The sequence below is a fragment of the Onthophagus taurus genome, chromosome 3 (genome assembly GCF_036711975.1).
Source record: "Onthophagus taurus isolate NC chromosome 3, IU_Otau_3.0, whole genome shotgun sequence".
Taxonomy (NCBI): domain Eukaryota; kingdom Metazoa; phylum Arthropoda; class Insecta; order Coleoptera; family Scarabaeidae; genus Onthophagus; species Onthophagus taurus.
The window spans coordinates 30012107-30035640 of NC_091968.1; the positions used below are offsets into that span (position 1 = coordinate 30012107).

Here is a 23534-nt window from a genome sequence, read left to right on the forward strand (position 1 = left end):
TTTCTTAATGAAGTGTTTGAAGGAATTAAAGAACTAGATAGATAAAAGTGAGATTTGTAAGAAGAAACTCGTGGTGTCTCGCCAGATCAATCCCGGCGTCGTCGTTTTCGTCGCCGTTTTGTCGGTGGCGCAAGCGTCGCGACGTCCCCACCGTCGAGTATCGATCGTAAAGGTTTCCGCGACGCCGTCGCAACAGTCTCCGTTCGGCGTCTTCTGATTACGTTCCGCGCTCTAAATAAAAAACTCCGCGCGTCCACCTCAAAAGGTTCGCGGGGACAACTATGAAAGAAAAGTTTTCGCGGATCGCGTTCATCACTTTTAAAACGAAATTTGAAAAATTAATTGAAAAACGCGTATGAAAAAGAACGATTTTCGGAAGGAAGTCGCCTCCCAGAGGACGACGTCATGACGAGCACCGTCGTTCTGACCACTGAGCAGTCGGCGGTGTCTTCGGCGTCGCCGTCTTCTTCAGGAATTGAGGCGACCGTTAGCATTGAGGAATGCCTTACCGTCAGGAAGTACTGGTGCTTTTTATTAAGCAGTATTTGTACATTCTTGGCCGGTCTCCTCATTGTACTCATATGGAGGGCGTTTGCGTTTCTTTGCTGTCGAAAAGATGCTGAGTATGGACCAAATGACCCAAAACAAAAGGAGCAAAAAGCTGCGAGACAGGGTAAACAAGAGTTTGAAGGAACTTTTATGACTGAAGCTAAAGATTGGGCTGGAGAATTAATTTCTGGACAAACCACAACAGGAAGAATACTCGTAAGACTTTTTTTTACAATTTTATAATACACCTTAATTTTTTTTAAATTATAAGTAAATAACACATATTTTCCAATTGAATAAATCCGATAATTTCCCATAAAACTACAAATTAAGCTAAAAAAAGGAAAAAACATTGCGTGTGCTTTCAAATAAATAAATTCGACCAATTAATTTGCCCCAAGTCATAATCCAAAGTCAAATTCACATAACACGAAGATCTTAATTACCAATAAAGACATAATTAAAACAAAGATATTACTCTTTTCGAGTTCTCAAAGCGAGAAACTGGGCCATAAATTTTAATATTCCTCGTTACAAAATTGTTGTTACAACGGTCGTAAATTCTCAGCGCTGCTCCTATTTAGTTAATGAATGTGTTTGTTCGATGAAAAGTACACTAAAAATTACTGAAAAAGACGGTTATTTTCTAGTCTTGAAACGTTCGACAAAGGGGGGTTGAAGATACTAGGTCACTGTTATATCGATTTGAGACCTACGTGTAGGGATCGCATCTCTATCTCTTCGTGCATTCGAAATATTTTAAATTTCGTTTTTAATCAGTTTGTCGCAATGCAACACAGCTATCTAATAAAACGGTGCAATTATATGATAATATCACCGTTATAAATTTAATACATAAATATACATAAAATTACAAAAGTACTTATTGATGTACTATTTAATACATCAATATATTTAAATATAACTCGGGTATTCCCCGAGTTGTCTATACGATGTATAAATCAAAGGCAGTAATTCTAGTTATAATTGTTATTCAGCGCTAGATTGTTGTATATTTTTATTGAACTAAAAGTGGAACTAACACTCGACCTAGAACTAGAAACATTCGGGTTTAGCCGCACGTCTCTTAAGACGGCTAAACCCGAATGTTTCTAGTTCTAGTGTTAGTTCTAATTTTAGTTGTTGTTCAGCGTTGGATTGTTGTATATTTTTCATTAAACTAAAACTAACACTAGGCCTAGAAAGTTTCGGTTAAACGCTTTAAAAAGTATTAGTTCAATAGTAATATATAACAATTCAGCGTAATCTACTGCTAACTAGTGCTATCAAACACTGTCACTAGAACTAACACTAGACCTAGAGCTAGAAACTCTATTAGAGGTAATTCTCTGGAATCGGAGCATCTTAAGAAAAAACCAAATGTAACAAATTTTATTCTTAACAATATTGCACTTTTGCTGACGCACAGCTAAACCCGAATGTTTCTAGATCTAGTTTGTTATTCAGCGTTAGGTTGTTGTATATTTTTCATTAAACTAAAAGTGGAACTAACACTAGACCTAAAACTGGAAACATTCGGGTTTAGCCGATTTAAGAGACGCACGGCTAAACTCTAGTTTTTCATATAACGAATTTAATTAATAATTTAAAAAGATTAGTTATCATTACACATTAGATCTTATAGATCTTAGCTTAATAAAGCGAAACCATACTTTCTCAGTTTCAGTTAAGCCTAGGGTGCTTGCGGTTGAGACGCCACAATTAACACAAAGAAGGATAAGATGAATTGTCCTAATTAAGCCGAGGTTGCTTGCGGAATCAACTGAACATACTTAACATCATATATTAAAACGCCTCAGGCCGCAAGCGACCTCAGCTTAGCTGAGAATTGAGAATATGTATATGCTTTGTTACTATTAACCCTTTGTGTCCCAAGAAGTTAAAAATTTTGAAACCTTGTGACAGAATCAGACAGAATTAAAACGCTATCAAAATACACTCAGTGAAGGCCTTTGGAATCAATTTTAGCAAAATATGTAATCCCCCTATTTTCGCATAATCTAAGTGTCAAAAAAGATGCTAATTCAAAAATTCCTGGAAGCCGTGTTTATTGAAATTTAGAAATGAAACTTATTGTAAATTGAAGCTTAAAGCTTTCTGTTTAAATCGATGTATTATAATCGTTGGGTTGAATTAGAAAAATATTGAGAAAAAGAGTATTGATTTAAAACTAACATTTTCGTATAACCTGAAAGTGTCAAAAAAGATGCTAATTTAAAAATTCCTGCAAGCCGTATTTATTGAAATTAAGGAATGAGACTTATTCTAAATTAAAGCTTAAAGCTTTCTCTTTAAAATGATGTATAATAATTGTTGGGTTGGATTGGAAAAATATTGAGAAAAAAAATGTTGAAATAAAACTTACATTTTCGCATAACCTAAGAGTGTCAAAAAAGATGCTAATTTAAAAATTCCTGGAAGCTGTTTTTATTGAAATTAAGGAATGAGACTTATTCTAAATTAAAGCTCGCAGCTTTCTCTTTAAAATAATGTATGATAATTGATGGGTTGGATTGGAAAAATATTGAGAAAAAAAATGTTGAAACAAAACTTACATTTTCGTATAACCTAAAAGTGTCAAAAAAGATGCTAATTTAAAAATTCCTGGAAGTCGTATTTATTGAAATTAAGGAATGAGACTTATTCTAAATTAAAGCTCAAAGCTTTCTCTTTAAAATAATGTATGATAATTGATGGGTTGGATTGGAAAAATATTGAGAAAAAAAATGTTGAAATAAAACTTACATTTTCGTATAACCTAAGAGTGTCAAAAAAGATGCTAATTTAAAAATTCCTGGAAACCGTATTTAATGAAATTAAGGAATGAGACTTATTCTAAATTAAAGCTCAAAGCTTTCTCTTTAAAATAATGTATGATAATTGATGGGTTGGATTGGAAAAATATTAGGAAAAAAAATGTTGAATTAAAACTTACATTTTCGTATAACCTAAGAGTGTCAAAAAAGATGGTAATTTAAGAATTCCTGGAAGTCGTATTTATTGAAATTAAGGAATGAGACTTATTCTAAATTAAAACTCAAAGCTTTCTCTTTAAAATGATGTATAATAATTGTTGGGTTGGATTGGAAAAATATTGAGAAAAAAAATGTTGAAACAAAATTTACATTTTCGTATAACCTAAAAGTGTCAAAAAAGATGCTAATTTAAAAATTCCTGGAAGTCGTATTTATTGAAATTAAGGAATGAGACTTATTCTAAATTAAAGCTCAAAGCTTTCTCTTTAAAATAATGTATGATAATTGATGGGTTGGATTGGAAAAATGTTAGGAAAAAAAATGTTGAAATAAAACTTACATTTTCATATAACCTAAGAGTGTCAAAAAAGATGGTAATTTAAGAATTCCTGGAAGCCGTATTTATTGAAATTAAGGAATGAGACTTATTCTAAATTAAAGCTCAAAGCTTTCTCTTTAAAATAATGTATGATAATTGATGGGTTGGATTGGAAAAATATTAGGAAAAAAAATGTTGAATTAAAACTTACATTTTCGTATAACCTAAGAGTGTCAAAAAAGATGGTAATTTAAGAATTCCTGGAAGTCGTATTTATTGAAATTAAGGAATGAGACTTATTCTAAATTAAAACTCAAAGCTTTCTCTTTAAAATGATGTATAATAATTGTTGGGTTGGATTGGAAAAATATTGAGAAAAAAAATGTTGAAACAAAACTTACATTTTCGTATAACCTAAAAGTGTCAAAAAAGATGCTAATTTAAAAATTCCTGGAAGTCGTATTTATTGAAATTAAGGAATGAGACTTATTCTAAATTAAAGCTCAAAGCTTTCTCTTTAAAATAATGTATGATAATTGATGGGTTGGATTGGAAAAATGTTAGGAAAAAAAATGTTGAAATAAAACTTACATTTTCATATAACCTAAGAGTGTCAAAAAAGATGGTAATTTAAGAATTCCTGGAAGCCGTATTTATTGAAATTAAGGAATGAGACTTATTCTAAATTAAAACTCAAAGCTTTCTCTTTAAAATAATGTATGATAAGTGATGGGTTGGATTGGAAAAATATTAAGAAAAAAAATGTTGAAACAACACTTACATTTAAAAGAGTCAAAAAAAATGCTAATTTAAAAATTCCTGGAAGCCGTGTTTATTGAAATTAAGGAATGAGACTTATTCTAAATTAAAGCTCAAAGCTTTCTCTTTAAAATGATGTATAATAATTGTTGGGTTGGATTGGAAAAATATTAGGAAAAAAAGTGTTGAAATAAAACTTACATTTTCGTATAACCTTAGAGTGTCAAGAAAGATGCTAATTTAAAAATTCCTGGAAGCCGTTTTTATTGAAATTAAGGAATGAGACTTATTCTAAATTAAAGCTCGTAGCTTTCTCTTTAAAATAATGTATGATAATTGATGGGTTGGATTGGAAAAATATTGAGAAAAAAAATGTTGAAATAAAACTTACATTTTCGTATAACCTAAGAGTGTCAAAAAAGATGCTAATTTAAAAATTCCTGGAAACCGTATTTATTGAAATTAAGGAATGAGACTTATTTTAAACTAAAGCTGAATGCTTTCTTTTTATAATGATCTGTAATAATCATACCTAATAACCATTTATCAAAGAGATAAATTTTTGACTTTTTGAACAACAAAATTCAACACTACTTTTCACTAAACTTCTAACCTCACATCTGAATGAATAAGTTTAAATATACCTAAAAACCCTACAGTGCGGATTGCGTCATTTTTTATACAGATTCTTTCTTGTATAGTAGAAAGTACCGACAGTTCTAAATGGGCCGAATAGATTACTACAGTTTAAAATGAGTGTTTAAAACTACTGGTACTTTAAAGTACCGTCGGGACACAAAGGGTTAATATTTATTTATTTTTGACTTTATTGAAGAAGCTAAGATGATATAAAAATTAAAAGATGAGTTATTAATATTTATGTATTTAGTTCGGGTCCCGCGGGTCAGTTATCGTCCAGTCAAAACAGATCAAATTCCTATATCAACCTAAAAACAAACATTGAAGGGAAAAGTACTAAACGATTTAATAATTAAATTAGAAAATACCAGAAGTTTGTCATGTTAAGTGAAACATTGAAAGATTTAAAATGACGATTAAAATCTGAAAATGTTATTTTTGGAAAAACTGAAAAACGTGGTTTATTTCAAGACACCACTGTATTCCAATAATATCTTAGAGTAGAGACTCTCTACCCGGGTCTATTTTTAAAACGCAAAGTATCTTCTGCGAGATATATATGCAGATTTTAAAACTTTTTTATACCTGAACACTTCACCATTTAATCTTAATAGAAATTTAATGAAAAATCATTTTTTAGAAATCTTTTATAATCCGACAAAAAAGTGAATTTAAAATCTGTTTAAAATGACACTATTGGCAATTGGCCAGCGTTTATTAACTCATTAATCACGCCGTCACTACAATGTGTTGGGTTCAATGTCAGTGTTCGATCGTTTCAGTAATCAATTCATGAAAACTGAAACTTCTAAATTATTACAAATTTAATTTATCAAAACAAAACATTCATGTGTAATTAAAATTAAAATCAGTTTTAACTATTACAACCCAGCTAATTTTAAAACTACATTTAGGTTGTATTCAAGTATATATAGATTGTCCTTTTCACTTCATCGAGAACGTTAACAATCAAACATGAAAAAAAATTAGGTTTACATTCTTGTTTTTAGTTCTTTTATCGCTAACAAAGTTTGTTATGACCACAATTTCCTGCAACAAACGATTTTATTGCCACAATATGATCGTATAATTTGACCTGTTTTGTAAGATTAACGAGTTGCGTTGCGACAAAGCGATTAAAAACTGAAAATTATAATTATCAAAGCGTTTAAAATTAAAAACAAAAATTCTCAATGAAAATGCCAATGTTTGTTTTAAAATAATTTTATATTTCAGTCATAATTTGTTGTAATATAGTTTTTGGATGATATTTCGGTAATCAAATCTTTGATTTTGAAATGAACGGCTTCTTAAGCACACTTAAAAGATTAGATTAATTATTGATTTTAAAGTGTTTATTACCTTACTTTTTTTTAAGTTTTGGTACTTAGAATTTTTTTAATTAATTAAAAGCTTTGGTTTCATTCGTTTCAATCCAAATTTTGACACAAGTACAGGAGGTTGTCAGATGAGTTTTATAACCTAAAAAGAACAGCTGATTTCACCTGCTTAAAAAAAGTTAAAATTTCCAGATTTTATTTGAATTTGACATCAATTTACTTTACCGGCAAAAATATTATTTATTAGTCATTCATTTTCCATAATATTTTAATTTTAAGGAAATAGTTATTAATAATGAATCAAATTCATTATTTTAACCATAGATGGCGCTTACGACTATTTCCATTTTATTTCCATTTCCAAACAAAATCATTTTTGTACTTATTTTTGTAATTAAAATACTGAACTACAAAATCAATTAATTTTTAAAATTTTAGATTGTTGTCTTCGTAACAATACATAAAAAAATACATAATTAAATTATCTATAGAAATTTGAGATAATAGATGGCAGCAGGTAGCGATTAAATTTTATAATTAAAAATTTAAAAAAATTCTTCATGAATTTTTCAATATAAACATAATTAATCAAAAATATATACTGAAGCGATATAAATAAAGAATTTAATTTAATTTTAATAAACCGATCCAAAAATATGCCGAAAAAATATTTTTTTGTGTTGGTGGAATTTATTTATTATTGGCAATGACAGCTTATAACAAACAAATCAAACAATTTAAAGTTATGAATAAAAAAATGTTAATTAACTGTGTTAATAACTCAAAATGATCTAAATTATTTGATAGAAACCATGTCAGAAATATCTGGTTGTATTTGGAAATCATCTAAAATTGATGGATTTTGTTTAAAACCTCTTGAAAGTTGTTGAATTATCTTAGAAATTCTTGTAAATACAGTATAACTTGTTCTGTTAGTTCTAGTTTTAGTTATTATTCAGTGCTAGATTGTTGTTTAACATTCGGGTTTAGCCGTGCGTCTCTAGTATTAGATTACGCTGAATTGCTGTATATTACTATTGAACTAAAACTAGAACTAGAGTTGTACATAGTAACAGTGCTGGTGTAAAACTAGAACTAACACTAGACCTAGAACTAGAAACATTCGGGTTTAGCGATGGGGGGACAAAGTGGGGAGGAACGACTGGTATGATGGCGAGTGCAAGAAGACGAAGATATAGGGAAGCCAGGAGAGAATACAGAGAGTTATGCAGTAGAAAGAAAACAGAATTGAGGGAGAAGGAGGCGGCAGAGATTAGGGGGATAACAAGGGAAGGGGAGGTCTGGAGGTATCTGAAAAAAGGAAAGAAGGGTAGGGAGACGATAACCAGCGAAATACACATGACAGAATGGAAGAGTTACTTTATGGGATTATTGGGAGGGGTTGAAACGAGGCTAACGGGGTTGGGAGGATATGAGGGAGATGGGGGAGAGGAGATGGAGGCGGTGCTTAGGAGATTGAAGAAGGGAAAGGCGCCAGGTGAAGATGGGATACATAACGAAGCATGGTTGGAAGCATCAAGGGTGGTGCGAGTGAAGTTGTTGGAGGGGATGAATATCGTATGGAGAGGGGGTGGGATTCCGGAGGGATGGAAAGTGGGGGTAATTTGCCCAGTATATAAAAAGGGTAATAAGGGAAGTGTAGGGAGCTACAGGGGAATTAACCTACTAGACTCGGCATACAAGGTATACACGAAGATACTGCTGGGAAGATTGGAGGAGGAGATGGAGTTGGGGGGAATTTTGCCGGATGGGCAGGCAGGCTTTCGGAAGGGAAGGGGAGCAATCGACAACGTGTATGTGTTGAAGCATTTGGCAGATAGAGAGCTGGATAAGAAGGGAGGGAAATTGTACGCCCTGTTTATAGATTTGAAGGCGGCTTTTGATAAGGTGGATAGGGGGAAGTTGTGGGGGGAGATGGGGAGGAGGGGGATAACGGAACACCTAATTGCGAGAGTGAAGGAAATATACATGGAGACGATGGCTAGGATAAAAGTGGGAGATAAGCTGAGCGACGTGTTCTGGACGACGAAGGGACTGAGGCAGGGATGTCCGCTGAGCCCAAGTCTGTTTGCACTGTATACGGCAGACCTGGAGGAAAGATTGGGGAAGAGGCAGATGGGAGGATTGGTGGTGGGAGGTAGAAAGGTGCATATGTTAGCATACGCGGATGACATCGTGGTCATGGCGAGAGAAGCGGTGGAGATGAAGGAGATGATAAAGACATTGGAAAGATATTTTAGGGAGAAGGGGCTGGAAGTAAATGTGGGGAAGACAAGGATGATGAAGTTTTGTAAGGGTGGGAGAAAAAGAACAGAAAACTGGAGATGGGAGGGAAAGGAGATCGAGGAGGTTAGGGAGTATACTTACTTGGGGTATGTGTTTAGGGAGGATAACAGGGAGGGGTCGCATGTGATAGCTATGGAAAAAAAGGCGAATAAGGTGATGGGACAAGTATGGGGTTGGGGGAAGAGAGTCTTTGGAAGGAATGTGGCAGCGAGGAAGATTATGTTTGAAGGTCTGGTTAGCAGTGTGATGATGTATGGGGCAGAGGTATGGGGATGGAGGGAGCAGGGACCGCTGGAGGACGTGCAGGCTAGATATTGGAGATGGGTGCTTGGGGTGGCGAGAGAAACACCGGGGTATATAGTGAGGGAAGAGGTAAAGGTGGATAAGGTCAGGGTGGAGGCGGGCAGGAGGGCAGTGAAATATGAAGAAAGAATAGAAGGGAGGCCAAGCTGCGGGATAATGGGGGAATGTTGGAGGGAAATTAGAGAGGGAAAGGTCAGATATGGGAAAGGACACAGAGACAACTATTATAGACGAGCGGGCTACTCGGTAACGGAGATAAATAGTAGACGAAGGGTGGGTAGGGAGATGTGGAGGGAGTTGAGAGACAGGGACCGAGATGTGCAGAGACAGGAAAGAAGGACACAAATAAAAGAGGGAAGGTATAACGAAAGATACAGGGACATAATTACGGAGGGGCTGCCTAGATACTTGTTATTGGAAAGAGATGAGGAAGGGAAAAAGTTGGTGGCTAGGTTCCGTTGTGGAAACGAGGAGAGAGCCAACAAATACTGGATGGCCGATGAGGAGAGGTGGTGTAGGCTGTGCAGGGAGGAATGGGAAACGTTAGAACACATGCTGAATGGGTGCAGTAAGTTGAGGGAGGAGGAGATGGACCGAAGGCAGATCTTAGGAGAGGGGGGAGAGGGGAAACGATGGATGAGAATGCTAATGGGGGTGAGGAGACAAAGGGATGGGTGAGGGGATGATTGGGCCGAGGAGCCGAGGGCGTGGAAATGGAGGAAGAGGGTAGAGAGTGAAAGTAATATTTGAATAATGTAAAGAATTGTAAACAATTACTGTATACAATAAACTCTTAATAATACATTCGGGTTTAGCCGTCTTGAGAGACGCACGGCAAAACCCGAATGATTCTAGTTCTAGCTCGAGTGATAGTTCTAGTGACAGTGTGAATTATATTTTGAGTATATTTTCATTGAACTAAAACTAGAACTAACACTAGATCTATAAGTAGCTAAGTGCTGTTAGTTCTTGTTTTAGTGGTTATTCATATAACGGACTTTTGGCTATATCGGACACTCCCTTCGGCGTATTAATCCGTTATACCGAGGTTTTACTGAAATTTGAAATTCCTTTAAAAACATTAAGAATATATATATTTAATTTAAATTTCAGGTTGTTTTGGTGTTCATACTCAGTATCGCATCTCTAGTAATATACTTTATAGACGCGTCCAAGTGAGTATAATTACTTGTGTAGATGGTAATTTGAAGTTGTAATTAAATTTTTTGGCGATGCGCTCTATGTGACGACCGATTTATTTATTTTTTTTTCTTTCCAGTGACGGTGTGGAGCGCTGCCAAAAATGGAGCAACAACATAACGCAGCAGATCGACCTTGCCTTCAACATATTTTTTATGGTATATTTTTTTATAAGAGTAAGTTAGTTAATTAAAAAGAAATAAGGTGTTAATTCATTAAGATTGTTTTTAGTTTATAGCCGCTAGTGATAAATTATGGTTTATGCTGGAGATGTATTCCTTCGTAGATTACTTCACGATACCACCGTCCTTTGTATCGATTTATTTAGATCGCACGTGGATAGGTAAAAAAGCTTGTTGATACAAGAATCAATTAAGTTAATTCATTTTTTTGTGTTGTTCAGGTTTAAGATTTTTACGTGCTTTACGTTTAATGACCGTTCCGGATATCCTACAATATTTAAACATTCTCAAGACTTCCAGCTCCATTCGACTCGCTCAGTTAGTATCGATTTTTATCTCAGTTTGGTTAACAGCAGCAGGAATTATTCATTTGGTAAGAATACAAAATAAATTTAAAAATATAGAATTGTCACGATTTATTGCGATTATTTAAGTTGGAGAATTCCGGGGATCCCCTTGATTTTGACAATCCACAACCTTTACCGTATTGGACGTGCGTTTATTTCTTAATCGTTACCATGTCCACCGTGGGATATGGAGACGTTTATTGTCACACCGTGTTAGGAAGAACATTTTTGGTGTTTTTCTTACTCGTCGGATTGGTAAGTGATTTTTTTCTACTTATTACTTTTTAATTTAATTTTTTTCTATTTTTGTTTTGAGTAAAAACACTTCTTTCTATATTTATTATTTACTTTTTACTCTATATCTTCGTATACATCATCTTCTTGATGAGTAAATGTTACAAAAAGAATTAAGAAAAAAATTTTCTTAAAACAACATTTTTGCCTGCTTCATGCTTAGTTTTTTTAATTATTTCTTTGAGTTAAGTTTAAAAAAATTAAAGAAAATTGAGATAAATTTCCTAGATAGATTTAATCCTGATTTTATTTCTTTTAAATCTTTATCCTCTACTTAACATCCTTCGTGAACTTAAAAAAAATATTGATACACTCTTGTGAATAACAGAATTGAGATAAGAAAAAATATTGTTATTAAAAAAATAATATAGCATGTTATTACGATTTTATGCGCACTGCAGGCTTTTCTGTACTATAATCTTTACTTTAAATCTATTCTTTAAATAATTAAACGTTACGTTAGTTTTCGCTTTTAGCTTATTTAACGAAAAAAGAAAAATCTTAACAAAGAATAATACCTAAATTGTTGCTTACTTCTTCAAACCTTTTTTGTGCTTCCTACACGTTTATTTTATTAAAGTGCACGCTTTAAACAAATCACACTTGGTTGTTTTGTTTGTAGAAAAAAAAACATTTACATGCATAGATTATACGTTATTTTCCAGGCAATATTTGCTAGTAGTATTCCAGAAATCATAGATCTCGTAGGAACTAGATCCAAATATTGCGGTGAATATAAAAGGGAACACGGAAAAAGGTATATTTTTTGATACAAAAAAGATTTCATTTACAAAAGGTTCTTTGTTAAAAATAATAATTGCTCAAAATTATTATATTGGAATAAAAATGAAATTCGCGTGACTTATTTTGTTACAAAAAAAATATATAAAAGAAATCAATACACACCGTCCAATTCTCGTTTTCCTTTTAATAATTCACCGAGTATCGGAAGTCGATTTTCAGCTAATAATAACTTTGGAAGTGGTTGGTGTTAAGTATTGATGATAATTTTGAGCAATCGGCGGGATTTTATTTATAAAAAATAATTTTATAATAAAAGAATTGTACACAAAGTTACACTTGAAGCAACTAAAACTACTAACTAAACGTAGAAAAAACAAAAATTAATCAATGCAAAAGAGGAAGGACGATTTTGCATGCCAATCTAAAAAGTTAAAGTACGTCAAAGGCGTTTTTTAGGACGTTTCAGCCAAGCCACAACACTTTCTTTTCGTTATTTAGAAGCATTTATATTTACACCTTCATCTATACATTTAATTAAATAAAAATTAATAATAGTGTGTTCAATAAAATAAAATTTTAATAAAATATTAGGTTTTACTTCAACAAAATAGTGTTTGGTGGTTAAATAAGATCGATTGAGTGATTCTGCCATCTTCAGAAACATTCGGATTTAGCCGCACGTGTGTTAAGACGGCTAAACCCGAATGATTCTACTTCTAGGTCTTGTGTTAGTTCTAGTGATAGTGCTAGTGTAAAATTGGAACTAACACTAGACCGAGAATTAAAAACATTCGGATTTAGCCGCACGTCAGGATATCTAAAGTCCTCCAGGTGACCCTAGATACGAATATCGAAGTCAAATATCTAGGAGTAATCCTAGACAAAACCCTGTCATGGAATGGATATTTGCAGGGAGTTTTGCACAAAGCTAGACTATCTTTGTGGACTTGTCGTAGTCTTTGTGGAAAAAATTGGGGTTTTACCCCTGAAAAACTGTACTGGCTCTATGTGACTGTGGTTAGACCTATGATCACATACGGAGCAGCAGCCTGGTATAGGAAAGTCCGACAGACTTCAGTTATCAGTAAATTTTCACGAATTCAACGAGTAGCTGGATTGGCAATCTCTGGTGCGATAGGCACAACGCCAACTCTAGCAATGGAGGTTCTGCTTGGCCTATCTCCTCTGCATTTGCATATAGAGAAAGGGGCTAGAACAACCATTTACAGATTTAAGCAATATGCTCAAAACTGTTCCGACATGTCCTACCAATGGGCTGCGGAAGACATTATAAGCACTGATACTGTGCTATCAATGCCGTCAGATTTGGCGGTATCACTATCAGTGATTAACGCTCGATACCAGATTGTACTGCCTGAGCGGCAGTCCTGGATCGAAAATGAAAATTCTCTGGTTCGGGCAGACATTTGCTTGTACACAGATAGATCAAAAACGCCTGAAGGGGTAGGAGCAGGAGTATACTGCCAGACACCTCGAATTAAGCAAGCCTACAGACTAGGTACGTACTGTACTGTATTCCAGGCGGAAGTATTTGCTATTGACATGGGTGCTAAAATCCTTCTTGAAAGAGGGGTGAAGAACATGACAGTACGAATTTTCTCAGACAGTCAAGCCGCTCTCCAGGCGTTGCAAGCCGTGAAAACGGTGTCGGCTCTGGTTAATGATTGTAAGAGAACATTAAACACACTGAGTTGTGATAACAGAGTCTCTCTGATCTGGGTCCCGGGTCACTCTGGGGTTGCTGGCAATGAAGCGGCAGATAAGCTAGCACGAGATGGCAGCGCTGAAGCGTTTGTGGGACCGGAACCAGCAGTTGGTGTATCATTTGCGATGGCCAAATATAGGATTGGACTGTGGGCTGAAGAGAGACTTCGCCTACTGTGGACCAGTTCTCCTGGAATGAGACATGCTAAGGTGTTTATTAACATCGCCACTGTCAAACCCGGGAATATTTTAGGACTTGCCCGTAGTAGCATAAAAGTTCTAATGGGTGTTTTTACTGGGCACTGCCGATTAAAAGCACACCTCAACTTGTTGGGTTTAGCCGACGATGTTGAATGCCGACTATGTGCGGAGGAAGCAGAGACGGTTGAGCATGTTTTTTTCCCTGCCGTTAACCGTATCAGATTCTCGATTTTTGGGTCGCAGTTTATCTCCTCAAAAGATCTGAATGACCTTTCGCCGAGCAAGGTATTAATGTTCGTTAAGAGCATTGGACTGCACGGTGAAATTTGATAACGATATCTATCGGGGTACAATAGATCCTTAGGGTCGCGGTGCAAGGTTGGTTGGTCCGCCTACCCGATATGTATTCTATGTAATGTAATGTAATGTAGCCGCACGTCTTTTAAGACGGCTAAACTCGAATGATTTTATTCTCGGTTTAGTGTTAGTTCTAGTTTTACACTAGCACTATCACTAGAACTAACACAGGACCTGGAACTAGAATCATTCAGACATGTTGCATTTTATGTGGAACGAAGTAAGTCGGTACGCTCTGGTTTCTATATATTTTTATATATTGCATCTTAAGTGCAAAATTCACTGTATACTAAACTGACCGGCAAAAAAAACTTAAATTTTGCCACAATTTCAAAGATGGGTTTCTCGCGAACCACTCATTCGATTTTGATGATTCCTTTTTTGATCGAAAGGTTGATTCTTCCGTAATAATCCTGCGATAGAAATTTTTATTCGGATATTAATTTGAGCATATACGGGGTGTAAGAATGAGAAAAGCATTTTTTCTCGAAATTTTTAATACCCTGTGGGGTGCAGATGCTATAGCAGAGGGTGTTAACTGGAATCAAACGGTAGCTCAATCTCTTCTGAACATTTTGTTTTTTTATTCACTCTATTATCTCTGTTACTAACGAAGATGCAGTGTTTTAAAGCGAACGCCTGTGAAAACAAGACAAATAAGCATACAAAATAAGGTGGCGCGCTAGGTAGCGTATGTCAGTTGTTTCGAATAGTAAATTAACAGTTGTCAATGATGCCGTTGTCAATAACTGATGTTGCGGGTATTATTAGTTTAATTGAAGATGGCAAAAGTCAGCGGTACGTTGCCCATACGTCGAAACAGGAAATTTTACTAGGCGGCAAGGTTCCGGTAGAAGACGAGTGACAACAGCAGTTGATGATCGATTTATTGTGCTAAACACTCTGAGGAATCGTAGACTGCTGTAGAAAGTCGGCATCGCCTTCAAATGGTGCGTGGGGTTGACGTAAGTGAAAGAACCATTCGTCGAAAACTTGCTGAAAGTGATCTAACTGCAAGAAGACCTGCCGAAAGACAGTGGCTGTTCCAGAGATATCGGCGAGCACTTCTTCAATTTGGACACCTACATACGAAATGGAAATGGAAATGGGGTAAGGTCACAGTATAAAGTAAATCAGTAGTCTCACTTGCCTTATATGGCGTCCTCAGATTTGCTACAGCGCACACGCTGCGCGCATTCATACTACGTTTGCTACCTTATGAGTACGTGATCTTTATCATCGACATAAAAGTTTGTTGCAACATTTATTTCAATGATGCGCGCAGCGGATGCGCAGTAAAAAATCTACGGACACGACGTCAAACGTGCCGACACGAAGTGAGACTACTGCTTTACTTTATACTGTGGTAAGGTGCTCTTCACTGACGAGTCCCGATTTTGTCTCCGGTCACCTGATGATCGAAAACGAGTGTGGAGACGTCGTAATGAAAGGTTTGCGACCTGCACAATTTCGGAAAGAGTACCTTGCCATGGAGGTTCGGTCATGGTAAATAAAATAAATCTTTCATTTCAACGTCTTCATATTCGTTTCTGACTATCGGGTGATAGTAGACAAAACCACTACTCACCCGTAAAAAAGACCTCCATTGCAGTACTCATTCTTCCATTGCTCGATCTCCCAATTCACATGTAAGCGCGCAGATTGAAGACGTGCACGTCGATATCTAGGAAGCAGCCTCGGCCCTTTGGCAGCCTTCTTGCAGCCAGACCAGTTCTAGCAAGTTTTCAGCGAATGGTTCTCTCACTGACATCACAGCGGCCTCTACAGCTGCCGTTCTACGATTGCTTAGAACAATAAAACGGATCAGCTACTATTGTCACTCATCTTGTTTTCACAGGCGATCGCTTTAAAATACTGCATCTTCGTTAGTAACAGAGATAATAGAGTGAATAAAAAAAGAAAATGCTCAGAAAAGATTGGGCTACTGTTTGATTCCAGGTAATACCCTCTGCTGTAGTAACTGCACCCCGCAGGGTGTTACAAATTTCGAGAATAAAAGTCTTACTCATTTTTCTCACCCCGTATATGCTATAATTAAAATCTGAACGAAAATTTCTATCGCAGGATTATTACAGAAGAATCAACCTATCCATCAAAATCGAATGCGCGGTTCGCGAGAAAGCCAGCTTTGAAGTTGTGGAAAATTTATAGTGGCCGGTTTTTTTTGCCGATCAGTTTATATTCCATACATAATAGGCACCTGTATTTTGGGAGAATACGTTAGAAGTTGCTACATCCACAAAAAAAGCTTCTTGCAGAAAGTAAGAAGAACGATTCTTCTACAATACCTAGTCTTACATTCGACGTTTCTTATTCGGAAACCATCGTGATTCCCCCACTTTAAACTAATAGTTAGCGCGCATGCGTCAAGGAGATTTGGTAGTTGTGGAGGGGCGTGGTGTGACGTCAAAGATATAAGAAATCCGTGTTAGTTGAAATTACTCCAATATGTATTTAAATTATATTTTATTGAACTCATGATGAATGTGCTTGTAATCTTGTTCAAAGTAGAGTTGCACTAATATTATCATTATTTTCTTGTTATTGTTTTTTTTTTATAATTTTTGGATAATAATCACCTATTTTGTGTCTAAGTAGCGCATCTTTTTTATCGTTCTTAATTCTTAGTTTTAATTAAATTAAATTAAATCTAAAAATATGAATATTAAAACTAAGATGATGGAATTTTTAACACAACCCCAACTTTTTACACTTTCTTTTAGAGAATTTGAAGTTTTTTTAATAACTAATTTTAAAAATTTTAAGAAATAAAATTGCAAAGATTTGGGATTAAGTTTACTCTTCAAGATATAAATATAAAACGTGACATCTTCGGGATTTTTTTTTGATTATTATATTTGTTCTTGGATTTTTAACAAAAAAAAATGGTGCTATTTGAGGAGCCTGATATCGCCTGTTATCTTATTGCGTTATTGTTAGGCTGTATTTGCGAGTTGGATTCCGGAAATCACAGAGCTGGCGGCAAATCGACCAAAGTACGGAGGAAAATACAGCAAAGATGTTAGACGAAGGTACAAATTAAAAAGAATATTAAAATAAAATGTTATAAGCAAAACAAATTTTCCCTTTAAAAAATATTACATAGTTTTTTAATTTTTAGTGAATTTTCCCCGTTTTTTTTATATTTGACAGTAACATTTTAACACTTAACACTTTATACACCTTATTTAATACGCTTTAATATGTTAAGTCTTAGCTTCCTCAGCTAATTATTTAAATTAAATGGAATCTTTGACTACTCTTAAACTTTTTTTTTGTTTCTTCTCGTTCGGAACACCTTGTAGTACAAAGTTTTTTTATTTTGCTGTAATAGAATACTTTTTTATTTGAGGAACATACAAAAATATCTGTGTAACTAAAAAATTAGTTAAGATATTTTTGTAATTAGCAAACTGAGAAATGAGATTTTTTATTTTTTTATCTTATTTTGAATAAATTTAGGCGAGTCGAAATCAAAAAAAAACAGCATGGCTAGCAAAAAGTATTATTTTAATTTTTTTTTCTTGGTTATTTTGAAATAAAAATTGCGAAAATCACATTCTGAGCGCTTCTTTATTCAAATTTAAAGCTTCCTCATTTAGCGAACAGAATGTTTCCTTATTATTTTTGATTTTTGAATCTTATTGAGCCTTGGTACTAAAAGAAATATATTTAGATTATTAACTGAGGATATTGTATGCTTAATATAATAATTTCTGTAATCTTTTTTATTATAATACAATATCTTTGGTTTTAGCCCTGGTATTAACCAATTTATTTTTTGAAACGTAGAATATCTTTAGTAGCACTTTGAAGAAAGCCTGCACAGCCTGTTTCCGCCACGAACGATAAACGTTCAACGTGATTTCTCATCGATTTTTTTAAATCGTTGAGTTAATTTTTGTGCAGGATTAAAATTTTTCTTTAAATCATTTCGATAATTTTTTTTAAATTATAAAGGTAAGTTTAAGAATAAAAAATTGAAATATTAATCATCGCGATTATTATAATCTTAGTAACGTTATTAGGCTCCTCTAATTTGTACCAAAATTTTAGAAATCGTGATTTTTTTTAATTAAAATTTTTACATTACAAAAAAAATCCTTTCGATTCCAAAAAAATCCTCCACTTTGTATCTGTTAATATCCCTTGCTTTTTTTTAAATTTTTTTTAAAGAAATCATTAAAATATAAAAATTAAGAATTTAGATTCATTTTTTGTTGGGATTATTTTTTTTTAATTATTTTTAATGATGTTTTGAGTTGAAAAATTCGAAGATAAAAATGCTAAACAGAAAAATTGATTCTTTTGATCCTAAAAATTATCTCTGAATCTTTATTCTTCGACGTTTAGGCGATTTTTGCAAGTTGTATTCCTGAAATCATAGATTTGATTGGAACTAGACCCAAATATGGGGGAACTTTGAAGAATGAACGTGGCCGTAGGTGAGAACTTAACCAAAAAAAGTGATCTATATATATGAACACAATTTATGAATCGATTTTAATGAATTTTATGAAAATTCAGTCCAAACCCGAAATAAAGAAAAGAATTTTTTTGTAAAATTCATTTAAATGCGATTTTGACTTAGAACATTTTTATTATTTTTTAAATTTTTGTTTTAACTTCATATCCATGTTTATTATTGTTTCTTAAATGTTTCCTGCACGCTTTGTGAATAATCGAGAAATACCTCACCAAAAAAAGTCTATATAAATCTTTTTTTTTAGATTAAAACAAATTTTTATTAAAAAAATTGTTCTTCATCTATATACATGTTTGTTGTTCTTGTTTTCGTGTTTTGGTGTTTTTATATTATAAAATACTTTTACTCCCTATATTCTTCCTTAATAATTACTCTACATGTGTCTCTGTTAGATCGTTTGATATTTTTATTTGATTTTTCTTAAAAACAATTTGTTATAAAAACAAATACTCGATCATAATTTCAAAAATAATAATAATCGTGCTAGATTTATTTAAAAGGGTGGTTGCATGTTCTTTAGCATGACCCACTCCGACGAAAAAATATAAAAAAAACAGTTCGTGGCCAGGCTGTGAATGTAGGCACAATTTTTCACGTTTTTTTTAACCCAATTATTAAATGAAATTAACTTTCCCGATTAGCTTTTTCATTGAATTGACCGTTTAACGCACAATTTTTTTCGTAGACTAGATATCTCTAATTATTGGTTTCAACGTAATTATTTTCACTTTTTTTATTACAAATTATTAAATTTTATGAAAAATCCTTTCATTTGATACCAAACTCGACCTATTTCAGTTAAAAATATCTTAAGAAAATAAGATTAATAAGATCTTAAGAACAATTGAAGGGCGGATAATTAATTAAAAAATCGCAACTTTATTGTTTTTAACGCGATTATAACCGAGTTTAGTATCAAATTAATCGGAATTTAATTTTCTATTTGATTTTATTAGAAATAACCCAATTAATCGTGATTTTAATTAATTAATAATTAACTAAAAATGATTGATTAATCGATAAAAATCGATTTCCATCGAATATATTCGTGTTGTAATGAACATTTCTTTAATTCGATACCAAACTTGACCTATTTCGGTTAAAAATAACCTTTGAAATTAAAATATTTAACAATTTTAGTTAATGATAATAATAAGCATTTTATTGTTTTTAATATTTACAATTTTTATCCCCCTAATACATTCTAATATATATATTATTAGTATATTATTTTCACCCTTTACCCTCTTCCGCCATTTCCATACCCTCATCCTTCCCTTTGTATCCTTACCCCCACAACCATTCTAATCCATCGTTTTCCCTCTCCCCCCTCTCCTAAGATCTGCCCTCTGTCCAACTCCTCCTCCCTCAACTCACTGCACCCATTCAACATATGTTCCAACGTTTCCCATTCCTCCCTGCATAGCCTACACCACCTCTCCTCATCGGCCATCCAGTATCTGTTAGCTCTCTCCTCGTTTCCACAACGGAACCTAGCCACCAACTTCTTCCCTTCCTCATCTCCTTCCAATAACAAGTATCTAGGCTCCGTTATTATGTCCCTGTACCTTTCGTTATACCTCCCCTCTTTTATTTGTGTCCTTCTTTCCTGTCTCTGCACATCTCGATCCCTATCTCTCAACTCCCTCCACATCTCCCTACCCACCCTTCGTCTACTATTTATCTCAGTTACCGAGTAGCCCGCTCGTCTATAATAGTTGTCTCTGTCTCCTTTCCCATATCTGATCTTTCCCTCTCTAATTTCCCTCCAACACTCCCCCAAGATCCCGCAGTTTGGCCTCCCTTCTATTCTTTCTTCATATTTCACTGCTCTCCTGCCCGCCTCCACTCTGACCTTATCCACCTTTACCTCTTCCCTCACTATATACCCCGGTGTGTCTCTCGCCACCCCAAGCACCCATCTCCAGTATCTAGCTTACACGTCCTCCAGCATTGCCTGCTCTCTCCATCCCCATACCTCTGCTCCATACATCATCACACTGCTAACCAGGCCTTCAAACATAAGCGTCCTCGCTGCCACATTCCTTCCAAAAACTCTCTTCCCCCAACCCCATACTTGTCCCATCACCTTATTCGCCTTTTTTGTCATATCTATCACATGCGACCCCTCCCTGTTGTCCTCCCTGAACACATAACCCAAGTAAGTATACTCCCTAACCTCCTCGATTTCTTTTCCCTCCCATCTCCAGTTTTCTGTTCTTTTTCTCCCACCCTTACAAAACTTCATCATCCTTGTCTTCCCCACATTCACTTCCAGCCCTTTCCCCCTAAAATATCTTTCCAATGTCTTTATCATATCTTTCATCTCCGCCGCTTCTCTCGCCATGACCACGATGTCATCCGCGTACAAGGTTTATATATTAAAGGTTGTCTAAGTTCCTATGCTGCAATACTTTGATTTTAGTTTGTGGGCGAGGGGCAAGAGCAGGAGTGTTTCGTGACGTAAGCGATCACGGATTGAGCACGCAACCTCATGGTCATGTGGTGCTCCATGCCTTTGTTTAATTTGAATTGCTTGGCGGTATTATTTTCCACATGTGACGTAATGCGCAGTATGATTGCGTACGAACCTAGACAACCTCTTATATATAAACCTTGATCCGCGTATGCTAACATATGCACCTTTCTACCTCCCACCACCAACCCTCCCATTTGCCCCTTCCCCAATCTATCCTCCAAGTCCGTCGTATACAGTGCAAACAGACCGGACATCCCTGCCTCAGTCCCTTCGTCGTCCAGAACACGTCGCTCAGCTTATCTCCCACTTTTATCCTAGCCATAGTCTCCATGTATATTTCCTTCACTCTCGCAATTAGATGTTCCGTGATCCCCCTCCTCCCCATCTCCTCCCACAACTTTCCCCTATCCACCTTATCAAAAGCCGCCTTCAAATCTATAAATAGGGCGTACAATTTCCCTCCCTTCTTATCCAGCTCTCTATCTGCCAGATGCTTCAACACGTACACGTTGTCGATTGCTCCCCTTCCCTTCCCAAAGCCTGCCTGCCTCCATCTCCAACTCCATCTCCTCCTCCAGTCTTCCCAGCAGTATCTTCGTGTATACCTTGTATGCCGAGTCTAGTAGGTTAATTCCTCTGTAGCTCTCTACCCTTTCCTTATTACCCTTTTTATATACTGGGCAAATTACCCCCACTTTCCATCCCTCCGGACAATTTTAGTTAATAAAACAATTGAAATGCGTTTAAAAACTTTTTTGTTTAATTAATAATTAACTAAAAATGATTGATTAATCGATAAAAATCGATTTCTATCGAATATATTCGTGTTGTAATGAACATTCGATCGAATTAAAGTATTTTAATTATATTAATTAATTAAAATCTCGATTTTTCTCAGTTCTTTTCATAAAATCGAATAGAAAACTAAATTTTCTTTAATTCGATACCAAACTTGACCTATTTCGGTTAAAAATAACCTTTGAAATTAAAATATTTAACAATTTTAGTTAATAAAACAATTGAAATGCGTTTAAATAATTAAATAATCGCAACTTTGTTGTTTTTAACGCGATTATAGCCGAGTTTGGTATCAAATTAATAGAAATTTTATTTTCTATTTAACTTTATAAGAAATAATCGAATTAATGAAGATTTTAATTAATTAATTTTTAATTAAAATAATTAAAAATGATCAATTTATCGATAACGATCGATTTATATCAAAAACAATTAAGTTTTTACAAACATTTAAGGAAGTAAAAAATGTATTAATTAAATTTTCCTTAATTTTATACCAAGCTCGGCCTATTTTGATTAAATACATCTTAAGAAAATAAGATATTTAACAATTTTAATTAATAAAACAATTGAAGGGCGGATAATTAATTAAAAAATCGCAACTTTATTGTTTTTAACGCGATTATAACCGAGTTTAGTATCAAATTAATCGGAATTTAATTTTCTATTTAATTTTATTAGAAATAACCCAATTAATCCTGATCTTAATTAATTAATAATTAACTAAAAATGATTGATTAATCGATAAAAATCGATTTCTATCGAATATATTCGTGTTGTAATGAACATTTGATCGAATTAAAGTATTTTTAATTATATTAATTAATTAAAATCTCGATTTTTCTCAGTTCTTTTCATAAAATCGAATAGAAAACTAAATTTTCTTTAATTCGATACCAAACTTGACCTATTTCGGTTAAAAATAACCTTAGAAATTAAAATATTTAACAATTTTAGTTAATAAAACAATTGAAATGCGTTTAAATAATTAAATAATCGTAACTTTGTTGTTTTTAACGCGATTATAGCCGAGTTTGGAATCAAATTAATAGAAATTTTATTTTCTATTTAACTTTATAAGAAATAATCAAATTAATGAAGATTTTAATTAATTAATTTTTAACTAAAATAATAAAAAATGATCAATTTATCGATAACGATCGATTTATATCAAAAACAATTAAGTTCTTACTTCTTTTTATAAAATCGAATAGAAAATTAAATTTTCCTTAATTTTATACCATTTTGATTAAAAATATCTTAAGAAAATAAGATATTTAACAATTTTAATTAATAAAACAATTGAATTTTGCTTAATTAATTAAAAAATTGTAACTATGTTGTTTTTAACGCGATTATATATATATTATATATTTTTTTACTTAATTTTATAAAAAATCCCAAATCTATTTTAATCAATTAATTCGAATATAATCTTTAAAAATAATAAGAATTATATTAAATTAACTAAATCGTTTTTTAGTACGT

General features: G+C 33.8%; 1 protein-coding gene and 1 long non-coding RNA gene across 31 annotated transcripts in view; one reads left to right on the forward strand and one right to left on the reverse strand.

Moving 5' to 3' along the window:
• The first annotated feature begins 116 nt into the window (after window positions 1–116).
• Window positions 117–23534, forward strand: part of LOC111418609 (calcium-activated potassium channel slo) — a 73290-nt gene continuing 49872 nt past the window's right edge. For 9 of the 30 annotated variants that reach the window (XM_023051178.2, XM_023051185.2, XM_023051201.2 and 6 more), the window contains exons 1-7: window positions 158–765; window positions 10326–10387; window positions 10492–10588; window positions 10644–10755; window positions 10816–10967; window positions 11029–11196; window positions 18637–18728. In XM_023051178.2, the coding sequence (XP_022906946.2) occupies window positions 406–765; window positions 10326–10387; window positions 10492–10588; window positions 10644–10755; window positions 10816–10967; window positions 11029–11196; window positions 18637–18728 (1043 nt within the window). In that variant the 5' untranslated portion in view covers window positions 158–405. Of the gene's footprint in view, window positions 766–10325; window positions 10388–10491; window positions 10589–10643; window positions 10756–10815; window positions 10968–11028; window positions 11197–11900; window positions 11993–17223; window positions 17316–18636; window positions 18729–23534 lie in introns of all 30 variants that reach the window. The other 21 variants (XM_071194783.1, XM_023051187.2, XM_023051197.2 and 18 more) reach the window with 20 other exon arrangements.
• Window positions 6471–6762, reverse strand: LOC139429264 (uncharacterized). The gene is made up of 2 exons (XR_011639937.1): window positions 6630–6762; window positions 6471–6581 (listed from the first exon to the last, which is right to left on the reverse strand). It is a non-coding gene; the product is annotated as an uncharacterized lncRNA (long non-coding RNA).